The sequence below is a fragment of the Coregonus lavaretus genome (assembly GCF_964263955.1).
Source record: "Coregonus lavaretus genome assembly, chromosome: 7".
NCBI lineage: Eukaryota > Metazoa > Chordata > Actinopteri > Salmoniformes > Salmonidae > Coregonus > Coregonus lavaretus.
In genome coordinates this window covers 61296348-61308486 of record NC_139994.1, presented here as the reverse complement: position 1 = coordinate 61308486, position 12139 = coordinate 61296348, and the positions used below count along the sequence as shown (strand labels likewise).

General features: G+C 43.5%; 1 protein-coding gene across 3 annotated transcripts in view; it reads right to left on the bottom strand.

Annotated features, from left to right (window-relative positions):
- The window catches only part of stim2b (stromal interaction molecule 2b), an 84976-nt gene that overhangs the window by 14760 nt on the left and 58077 nt on the right, over nt 1-12139 (bottom strand). For all 3 annotated transcript variants that reach the window (XM_084165661.1, XM_084165662.1, XM_084165663.1), the window contains exon 2: nt 11124-11254. In XM_084165661.1, the coding sequence (XP_084021787.1) occupies nt 11124-11254 (131 nt within the window). The remainder of the gene's footprint in view (nt 1-11123; nt 11255-12139) is intronic.

Below are 12139 nucleotides of genomic sequence, written 5' to 3'. Positions count from 1 at the left end.
GCTTTGGGGGTGTTTTTCTGCTAAGGGGACAGGACAACTTCACTGCATCAAAGGGACGATGGACAGGGCCATGTACCGTCAAATCTTGGGTGAGAACCTCCTTCCCTCAGCCAGGGCATTGAAAATGGGTCGTGGATGGGTATTCCAGCATGACAATGACCCAAAACACACGGCCAAGGCAACAAAGGAGTGGCTCAAGAAGAAGCTCATTAAGGTCCTGGAGTGGCCTAGCCAGTCTCCAGACCTTAATCCCATAGAAAATCTGTGGAGGGAGCTGAAGGTTCGAGTTGCCAAACGTCAGCCTCGAAACCTTAATGACTTGAAGAAGATCTGCAAAGAGGAGTGGGACAAAGTCCCTCCTGAGATGTGTGCAAACCTGGTGGCCAACTATAAGAAACGTCTGACCTCTGTGATTGCCAACAAGGGTTTTGCCACCAGTTACTAAGTCATGTTTTGCAGAGGGGTCAAATACTTATTTCCCTCATTAAAATGCAAATCAATTTATAACATTTTTTACATGCGTTTCTCTGGATTCTTTGGTTGTTATTCTGTTTCTGACTGTTCAAATAAACCTACCATTAAAATTATAGACTGATCATTTCTTTGTCAGTGGGCAAACATACAAAATCAGCAGGGGATCAAATACTTTTTTCCCTAACTGTATGTGTGTGTGTGTGTGTGTGTGTGTGTGTATGTGTGTGTGTGTATCCTCCTCCCACATACCATTCTAACCGCCGGAGGTCTCCCTTTGGAACCATAGAACCATAGAGCTCCTCCATAACACCGTAACATGCTGCTACCATAGAAATCAACAAGCTGCCTTTCTCTAGCCCTCACAACAGCCCCCGAATAGCCACAGCACCAACCGACATTGCCAGGGAAACAGGTATGGGCAGCACACCAAAACCTTAACAGCTCCAATCGCCCTTTGGAACAGCCTGAGTTGCGAGTTGATTTGGCACGGGTTGTGTCGCTAACACCATAATTAAGCACTGCTATGCTGCACCCTACCTTGGTTTTAAACAGCCATTATGGATTAATGGCTACAGCGAGTGTCATTCCACTAACCAGTAGCTACAGAGCTCTATGTAGAGCAAGACGGAGAGAAGGGAGTGTGACTGTGTGTGTGTGTGTGTGTGTGTGTGTGTGTGTGTGTGTGTGTGTGTGTGTGTGTGTGTGTGTGTGTGTGTGTGTGTATATATATAGAGCTAGAAGGGAGAATGTTGACTCAGGTTTTTGAATTGGCCAGTAACAGCCCTGTACACCATAAAGGAAGGATATAAAGACTAGAGAGGCTAAATAATGTGGTTCTAAACCAGAGGTTATCTTCAAGGACTAGCTCAATGTGGTTCTAAACCAGAGGTTATCTTCAAGGATTAGCTCAATGTGGTCCTCAGTGTGGGTTTTGTGGGTTGGGCCGTCTATGGTATTAATTGCTGTGATAACTTGTGGTCTTGCTGCGTGTTGAGGTCAGTGACTGGAAGGCAATATGTACCATGCTGAGAATAAAGAACTTACTCATGTTTCAGGAATGAATATGGGTCACAGCTACATACTGTAGATGTATTTTTAGTCATTTAGCAGACGTTCTTATCCAGATTGACTTACAGTGCATTCATCTCAAGGTAGGTAGGTAAGTGAATTAAGTAAAACCTTTCCTCAAACCAACTGTCAACAAAGTTAGTGCTAGTGAGACAAGTGTGAGTGTTAGTATTCAGTGATTGAGTCAAATCTATCAGTATGTCAGCTGTACTTCTCCCAAACGGTTGAACAGGAGTAATGATGTCTATTTCCACTTGAATTGGGCCTAAGAACTGAGTTGGTTGTGTTTATCTTATGGGTCATGAGTACAGTTTTAAGTATTTAGGTGATTTCTATAGCTCCATAACCCGGCGACCCATCCACATGGCTCCGGCCCAACGCCCCGCCCACCAGCCACGCCCACTAGCGTTTCTTCTCCACCATGAGTCCCTGACTTCTTCTAGAATACAATCTAACCGTTCTGATTGGTCCCAGAAACCGATTGGTCTTCCAGAACCGCCCTCCACGAATCATGAATCACATCATTGGCTTTGATACTCTGATTGGTTAGAGACGATCCAATCACTGATCAACGTGTTTTGCACAACGGCCCTCATTTTTGATGTCAGCGCAAACGATTCCTTAGGATGTCAGTTTCAGACAACGCATGGAACGATCGATAGAGCAGCAGAATGAAATTCAGGATGAGTCGTCAGGCAGGTAACTCCAGGTGTTTGGGAACTACGGGTGTAGGGGCTATGTTGACGCATTAACAAACTTGTTATGGAGGAAGTACCTGGTGCATGCATGGGACTTTTAATTTACAAACATATACAACATTTATTTATTTCACATTTACATTTTAGTCATTTAGTGAGTGCATACGTTTTTTTTTTTTTATACTGGCCCCCCCGTGGGAATCGAACCCACAACCCTGGCGTTGCAAGCGCCATGCTCTACCAACTGAGCTACACACAATGACAAAGTTAATAAGTGGACGTTTATTTGTTAACAAACACATTGACAAGTTACACAACTTCTGTTTGTTTGCTATTGATGTTGTTTTTTTTGAAAATAGCTGAGTCACCTAACATATGACCAGGACATTATCTCAAATGGACAGGACGCACGCACACAATACAAAGGGGCTGGTTGTCTGAGTTGGATTCCAGTTGGGTCGAAGGAGTCTTCCCATGAGCCTCTCCTGCCCTTTCTAACAACTTACTCAGAACTACTGTAATCTTCTTCTTCTGCTGCTGCTACTACTGTTGCTACTATAACTAATACAACAACTACTGCTTCTACTACTGCTACTACTACTACTACTACTACTACTACTACTACTACTACTACTACTACTACTACTACTACTGCTACTACTACCACTACCACTACCACTACCATTACTACTACTACTACTACTACTACTACTACAACTACTGCTTCTACTACCACTACTACTACTACTACTACTACTACTACCACTACTACTACTACTACTACTACTACTACTACTACTTCTCCTACCACTACTACTGCTACTGCTTATACAGTGGGGGGAAAAAAGTATTTAGTCAGCCACCAATTGTGCAAGTTCTCCCACTTAAAAAGATGAGAGAGGCCTGTAATTTTCATCATAGGTACACGTCAACTATGACAGACAAATTGAGATTTTTTTTCTCCAGAAAATCACATTGTAGGATTTTTAATGAATTTATTTGCACATTATGGTGGAAAATTAGTATTTGGTCACCTACAAACAAGCAAGATTTCTGGCTCTCACAGACCTGTAACTTCTTCTTTAAGAGGCTCCTCTGTCCGCCACTCGTTACCTGTATTAATGGCACCTATTTGAACTTGTATCAGTATAAAAGACACCTGTCCACAACCTCAAACAGTCACACTCCAAACTCCACTATGGCCAAGACCAAAGAGCTGTCAAAGGACACCAGAAACAAAATTGTAGACCTGCACCAGGCTGGGAAGACTGAATCTGCAATAGGTAAGCAGCTTGGTTTGAAGAAATCAACTGTGGGAGCAATTATTAGGAAATGGAAGACATACAAGACCACTGATAATCTCCCTCGATCTGGGGCTCCACGCAAGATCTCACCCCGTGGGGTCAAAATGATCACAAGAACGGTGAGCAAAAATCCCAGAACCACACGGGGGGACCTAGTGAATGACCTGCAGAGAGCTGGGACCAAAGTAACAAAGCCTATCATCAGTAACACACTACGCCGCCAGGGACTCAAATCCTGCAGTGCCAGACGTGTCCCCCTGCTTAAGCCAGTACATGTCCAGGCCCGTCTGAAGTTTGCTAGAGTGCATTTGGATGATCCAGAAGAGGATTGGGAGAATGTCATATGGTCAGATGAAACCAAAATAGAACTTTTTGGTAAAAACTCAACTCGTCGTGTTTGGAGGACAAAGAATGCTGAGTTGCATCCAAAGAACACCATACCTACTGTGAAGCATGGGGGTGGAAACATCATGCTTTGGGGCTGTTTTACTGCAAAGGGACCAGGACGACTGATCCGTGTAAAGGAAAGAATGAATGGGGCCATGTATCGTGAGATTTTGAGTGAAAACCTCCTTCCATCAGCAAGGGCATTGAAGATGAAACGTGGCTGGGTCTTTCAGCATGACAATGATCCCAAACACACCGCCCGGGCAACGAAGGAGTGGCTTCGTAAGAAGCATTTCAAGGTCCTGGAGTGGCCTAGCCAGTCTCCAGATCTCAACCCCATAGAAAATCTTTGGAGGGAGTTGAAAGTCCGTGTTGCCCAGCGACAGCCCCAAAACATCACTGCTCTAGAGGAGATCTGCATGTAGGAATGGGCCAAAATACCAGCAACAGTGTGTGAAAACCTTGTGAAGACTTACAGAAAACTTTTGACCTGTGTCATTGCCAACAAAGGGTATATAACAAACTATTGAGAAACTTTTGTTATTGACCAAATACTTATTTTCCACCATAATTTGCAAATAAATGCATTAAAAATCCTACAATGTGATTTTCTGGAGAATCTTTATTTTTTTCTCATTTTGTCTGTCATAGTTGACGTGTACCTATGATGAACATTACAGGCCTCTCTCATCTTTTTAAGTGGGAGAACTTGCACAATTGGTGGCTGACTAAATACTTTTTTCCCCCCACTGTATCTACTGAATCTTCTTATTCAACCGTCTCTGTCTCTATCCATTTATCTTTTTCTCTCTATCCTTCCCTCCCTCATACTCCATCTGTTTTATGATCTCAGTCCCCCTCTCTCTGTCTCCGTCTTGCTCTGTTTCTCTGTCTCAGTCCATGTTGTTCAGTCTGTCAGTCACCACGACAGACGAGAACCAACGATCACAAACTCCATCATGTCTATAGATTGAAAAAAAAGTAAACTTCACCTACTGCTTCATTAGGGTTGTTCTGTGAGTTGAGTGGACTTCAAAAGGAAACTATGTTCACAGTGAGCTGAATTTGAAAAAGCTTGTTGCATAAAATTACAAATCCATGTTTGTCTGTGGAAGGCAATAATAAAGGACATTGAGCATGGCACTTTAATATTTGACATTGACGAGGAGAGTTCAGAACCAACGAGTGTGGAAACCACTATCTAATCTCTTTGGCAGCATGATTTCCCCAACCTGTCTTATCCATGGTCTTGTCCTGGACCCGTATTTAGAGTGTATCTTAATCTTGTTCTCGATCAAGACATTCAGAATTATAACTGAAACACTTTTTACACTATAACAACTGAGGGTACTAATGGGTTTTGGAATAATAAACGTATTAATTAAGATACGAATGAGAACGTTTTATTTGGTTTGCTTGAACGGTCATTGAATATCTGTGTCTTGTGTATCTTATCCAGCCATGTCCAGATAATGACAGACTATTGTCAAACACACACACACACACAGACACACACACACACACACACACACACACACACACAGCACGCATTGCATACATGTGCTCACACACACACATTCCATACATTCCATTTTTCATTTACATTTTCGTCATTTAGCAGACGCTCTTATCCAGAGCGACTTACAAATCGGTGCATTCATCTTATGATAGCCAGTGGGACAACCACTTTACAATAAAATGACTATCGGCATTAGTGTTTAAGAGTCATTGGGTGGTTTACTGTCTCCATATGGAAACAATTTAACACACACACACACACACAGAGGCAATTTGACACACACACACACAGAGAGAGGCAATTTGACACACACACACAAACATGCACAGAGGCAATTTGACACACACTGAGGCAATTTAACACACACACACACACACACACACACACAGAGAGAGGCAATTTGACACACACACAGACAGACTGAGAAATGTGCAGCAGTCTGAAAGAAGAACCCCCCAGGCCTGCGGCTCTGATTCCAAGTGATGGTGATGAAATGTTTGGACTGTCCTTGGTTCGGGCAGTGCTTCACTCACTCCATCTACAGGGACACTGTCAACCTTCTGGAACATTCCAAGGCTTTCACTGTTCTATAGATCGGGCCGTCACTGCTCTCAAGACATCTGTGTGGACATAAACACACCTGTGTTTTCTCAAGATGTCAACCAAGACCCATCAAGGGCTAATCGATTACTGCAACTCACAGACACACGCACACACACACACACACACACCCCTCCATCTATTTCAAATAGATGGAACCTGATCCGGTAAAGTGACTCCTTGGCGGACAGGAGAGTCACGGCCAAGAAGTACAGTGCACCTGCCGTCCCCAGAGACTGACCCACCTCTCCTGAGCAACAGGCCTCAGCTCTTTCCAAAAACACCTTTCTGAGGATGAGGAAGGGGGCTACTGAAGCCCCCCTGTCTGTCTGTGTGTGTGATGAAGGGGCTGGATGGGGCAAGGGGGCAGTGTGCTAGCGGGGTGTGTGTGTGTGTGTTTTTAGGAGGTCTGAATATCTAGCCATGGATCCTCTGCTTGTGACCAATGCCACATGTCAACAACTCACCGAGCTGTCCTTCCCTCAATAAATTATGTGTGTGTGTGTGTGTGTGTGTGTGTGTGTTTGTGTTTGTGTTTGTGTTTGTGTGTGTGTGTGTGTGTGTGTGTGTGTGTGTGTGTGTGTGTGTGTGTGTGTGTGTGTGTGTGTGTGTGTGCGTGTGCGCGCACACTTTCCAGGCATGGTTAAGGGCACCACAGAGCCTTTATGATTTACACTGGAGACCAGCCAGGAAATCAAAACAAATCAACAACCCCCATGCACTCATCAAGCAGAACAACCCCCGTGCACTCATCAAGCAGAACAACCCCCGTGCACTCAGCAAGCAGAACAACCCCCGTGCACTCAGCAAGCAGAACACTCTCCAACGGAGGTATAAAGTAACTTAATATTCGGAGAAATTGGTCAGAATATGAATAATCCACGTCTATAAAAATAGATACTCTACTCGTACAACTTTGCTGACTGAGGTCCAACTCTCTCTCAGTCCAACAGGTAATGGTCCCCTATACAGTAGCCCTTCACTAGAACCACCTCACTACTGGTGTCACTGTCACCATATTACAGTGGGGGGGAAAAAAGTATTTAGTCAGCCACCAATTGTGCAAGTTCTCCCACTTAAAAAGATGAGAGAGGCCTGTAATTTTCATCATAGGTACACGTCAACTATGACAGACAAATTAAGAAAAAAAAATCCAGAAGATCACATTGTAGGATTTTTTATGAATTTATTTGCAAATTATGGTGGAAAATAAGTATTTGGTCACTTACAAACAAGCAAGATTTCTGGCTCTCATAGACCTGTAACTTATTCTTTAAGAGGCTCCTCTGTCCTCCACTCGTTACCTGTATTAATGGCACCTGTTTGAACTTGTTATCAGTATAAAAGACACCTGTCCACAACCTCAAACAGTCACACTCCAAACTCCACTATGGCCAAGACCAAAGAGCTGTCAAAGGACACCAGAAACAAAATTGTAGACCTGCACCAGGCTGGGAAGACTGAATCTGCAATAGGTAAGCAGCTTGGTTTGAAGAAATCAACTGTGGGAGCAATTATTAGGAAATGGAAGACATACAAGACCACTGATAATCTCCCTCGATCTGGGGCTCCACGCAAGATCTCACCCCGTGGGGTCAAAATGATCACAAGAACGGTGAGCAAAAATCCCAGAACCACACGGGGGGACCTAGTGAATGACCTGCAGAGAGCTGGGACCAAAGTAACAAAGCCTACCATCAGTAACACACTACGCCGCCAGGGACTCAAATCCTGCAGTGCCAGACGTGTCCCCCTGCTTAAGCCAGTACATGTCCAGGCCCGTCTGAAGTTTGCTAGAGTGCATTTGGATGATCCAGAAGAGGATTGGGAGAATGTCATATGGTCAGATGAAACCAAAATATAACTTTTTGGTAAAAACTCAACTTGTCGTGTTTGGAGGACAAATAATGCTGAGTTGCATCCAAAGAACACCATACCTACTGTGAAGCATGGGGTGGAAACATCATGCTTTGGGGCTGTTTTTCTGCAAAGGGACCAGGACGACTGATCCGTGTAAAGGAAAGAATTAATGGGGCCATGTATCGTGAGATTTTGAGTGAAAATCTCCTTCCATCAGCAAGGGCATTGAAGATGAAACGTGGCTGGGTCTTTCAGCATGACAATGATCCCAAACACACCGCCCGGGCAACGAAGGAGTGGCTTCGTAAGAAGCATTTCAAGGTCCTGGAGTGGCCTAGCCAGTCTCCAGATCTCAACCCCATAGAAAATCTTTGGAGGGAGTTGAAAGTCCGTGTTGCCCAGCGACAGCCCCAAAACATCACTGCTCTAGAGGAGATCTGCATGGAGGAATGGCCAAAATACCAGCAACAGTGTGTGAAAACCTTGTGAAGACTTACAGAAAACGTTTGACCTGTGTCATTGCCAACAAAGGGTATATAACAAAGTATTGAGAAACTTTTGTTATTGACCAAATACTTATTTCCCACCATCATTTGCAAATAAATTCATTAAAAATCCTACAATGTGATTTTCTGGCGAAATTTATTTTTTCTTCTCATTTTGTCTGTCATGGTTGACGTGTACCTATGATGAAAATTACAGGCCTCTCTCATCTTTTTAAGTGGGAGAACTTGCACAATTGGTGGCTGACTAAATACTTTTTTCCCCCACTGTATGTCCCCTGTCCCTTTGTGACAACAAGGCCACTTGTCAGCTTTATGTTCTGGAACGGTCAAAGTATTTGCTGTGTGCGTGTGCAGAGAAGTAGAGGGGAAACGTTGGTGGTGTCACTGTCACATTGTGGGTCGGGGGTCACTGTCAACCCCGTTACATCACCACTGCCAGGAAGAGAGATGGAGGTTGTGTGTGTGTGTGTGTGTATGTGTGTGTGTGTGTGTGTGTGTGTGTGTGTGTGTGTGTGTGTGTGTGTGTGTGTGTGTGTGTGTGGAAGAGAAGTAGAGGGGAAATGCTGGTGTCACTCCCACATTGTGGGTGGGGGGGGGGGGGTGCCAAGATTGGTGTGACAGGGGGTGAGGACATCCCCAATGTGGCCTCCTTTCCCCAACCGTTGGGGAAACCCCCGTCACTGTCAACCCTTTTACCTCAACAGTGTCACTGTCAACCCTGTTACCTCAACACTGTTACTGTCAACCCTGTTACCTCACCACTGTCACTGTCAACCCTGTTACCTCACCACTGTCAATCCTGTTACCTAAACATGTGCACTGTCAACACTGTTACCCTCACCCAGTTAATGTCAACACTTTTACCTCACCACTGTCACTGTCAACACTATTACATCACCACTGTCAACCCTGTTACCTCACCACTTTCACTGTCAACACTTACCTCACAACTGTCAACCCTGTTACCTCAACACTTTCACTGTCAACACTGTTACCTCACCCAGTCACTGTCAACACTGTTACCTCATCCAGTACTGTCAACACTGTTACCTCATCCAGTACTGTCAACACTGTTACCTCAACACTTGCACTGTCAACACTGTTGCCTCACCCAGTCACTGTCAACACTGTTACCTCACCACTGTCAACACTGTTACCTCATCCAGTACTGTCAACACTGTTACCTCACCAATTTTCTGACAAACTCCCAAAAAGGCATTTAACCCTTAACCCTATTTAACCCTTAACCCTATTTAACCCTTAACCCTATTTAACCCTTAACCCTATTTAACCCTTAACCCTATTTAACCCTTAACACTATTTAACCCTTAACCCTATTTAACCCTTAACCCTATTTAACCCTTAACACTATTTAACCCTTAACCCTATTTAACCCTTAACCCTATTTAACCCTTAACACTATTTAACCCTTAACCCTATTTAACCCTTAACACTATTTAACCCTTAACACTATTTAACCCTTAACCCTATTTAACCCTTAACCCTATTTAACCCTTAACCCTATTTAACCCTTAACCCTATTTAATCCTTAACACTATTTAACCCTTAACCCTATTTAACCCTTAACACAATTTAACCCTTAACCCTATTTAACCCTTAACCCTATTTAACCCTTAACCCTATTTAACCCTTAACCCTATTTAACCCTTAACCCTATTTAACCCTTAACCCTATTTAACCCTAACACTATTTCTTCATCAACAATAAAAGAAGCAAACAAAGCGTGCCAAACAAGTTATTGGGAATATCTACACTGAGTATCCCAAACATTAGGACACCTTCCTTTTGCCCTCAGAACAATTCGTCAGGGCCTGGACTCTACAAGGTGTCGAAAGCGTTCCACAGGGATGCTGGCCCATGTTGACTCCAACGCGTCCCACAGTTGTGTCAGGTTGGCTGGATGTCCTTTGGGTGGTGGACCATTGTTGATACACACAGGAAATTGTTGAGCATGAAAAACCCAGCAGAGCTGCAGTTCTTGACACAAAGCGGTGCGCCTGGCACCTACTACCATACCCCGTTCAAAGGCACTTCAATCTTTTGTTTTTCCCATTCACCCTCTGAATGGCACACATACACAATCCATGTCTCAAGGATTAAAAATCCTTCTTTAACCTGTCTCCTCCCATTCATCTACACTTATCGAAGTGGATTTAACAAGTGACATTAATAAGGGATCATAGCTTTCACCTGGTCACAAATGTGTAAGCACACACACACACACACACAATAAATGTGTTTTTTTATTAAACTAAGAGGGCGCTGATTACGAGAGGGTACAGGTCAGACCAGGTCAGTGTGGTCTTACTGTTAATCACACTGAGAAAGGCCTAACATATTATCAATCTCCACTATCTCTCCACTTCCTAAGCTGATAATGGCTTGCAAACATTATTCCATGAGTTTCTGGGGTTGTTTACGAGGCTGTAAGGCTTTAAGGCCTTAAGGCCCAGTTCAGGTCAACCCTTAAAGCCACAAAGCATTCCCACCTTAACAATGCACACTCAAATTAATACTATCAGAAAAAAAGAAATAACTTGGTAACAGAAATGAACAAGGAACACACTTGACTTGGCAACAGAAATGACCAGGGAACAATGATGACTTGATGACACAAATTACTTGGTAACACAAACGATCAGTGAATGTCACATACATAGACTAATCCAGTTTTAGTATTACTCACCTCTACACTCTCGTTGACCTCAATCCCCCCGTCATTGTCGTCGTCCAGCTGTTTGTGGATGACCCGGAGGGCCTCCAGGCTGAAACGGTCTGCGTCGCCCATGCATGGCGGCATCACCGTCAGACAAGGGTCTGGAGAGAGAGTTCAAAGGTCAAATGTTAATACTCAGGTTAAAGGTCGCAGGTGTCGAGTCTTGTGTATTAAGTTAGGGATAATCAACGAGGGGCTGTTCGTTCTATGTAAAATAATGAACGACGTAGAAGGTGTGTTCCACAACGCGCTAGCGGAGTGGAACTTACCTTCCACGGAGTTACATTATTTTACAGAGAACGCATAGAGCCCTGAGTTGATTATCCCTTTCATACCATGGCTATAATTTAACACATTTTCCGCTAGAAATGTGTTAATTTGCCACTAGAAGTGTGTTCAACATCCACTGAAGTAGCTAGCGAGTTTACTAGATAGCTACTGTAGTTGCCTTGGTAACCAAACACAAACAGACTTGCTAGCTTAGCTAACCAAACCATCAGTCCTAGCTTGCTATAAGGAAATCTAATTCAACAATGCTAATGTTTTCAATTCGACTTTTGCTTTCAAAAGCAGCTCAAATATAGAACATGTATGAATGAACTATAGCCATTGAATTTGACCGTGCAGATATACCGTGCGTTATAAGGAAATAATGAACGCTCTAGAATGCCCTTCAAGCCAATCAGAAATTAGTATTCAATAATGCCATGGTATAATCACATCTATAAACATACATTTGGCAAGACGTTGACGGATATTAACATCCAGACAGATTTACATAATTCATCATTTACATATCATCTACTTGACATCTGTTTTTAAAAACGCTGCGCTATGCAGATTGAATGGGTGAATATTGCATTACCACAAGGTCACGTCACTCCAAGTCGCAAATATGAGTGTCTGCAATTTTCAAACTTCATTCTAGAAATTCTATTGAAGACTGTACATTTAACGGCGTCAGACAGCACGGACTGTGTCATTGG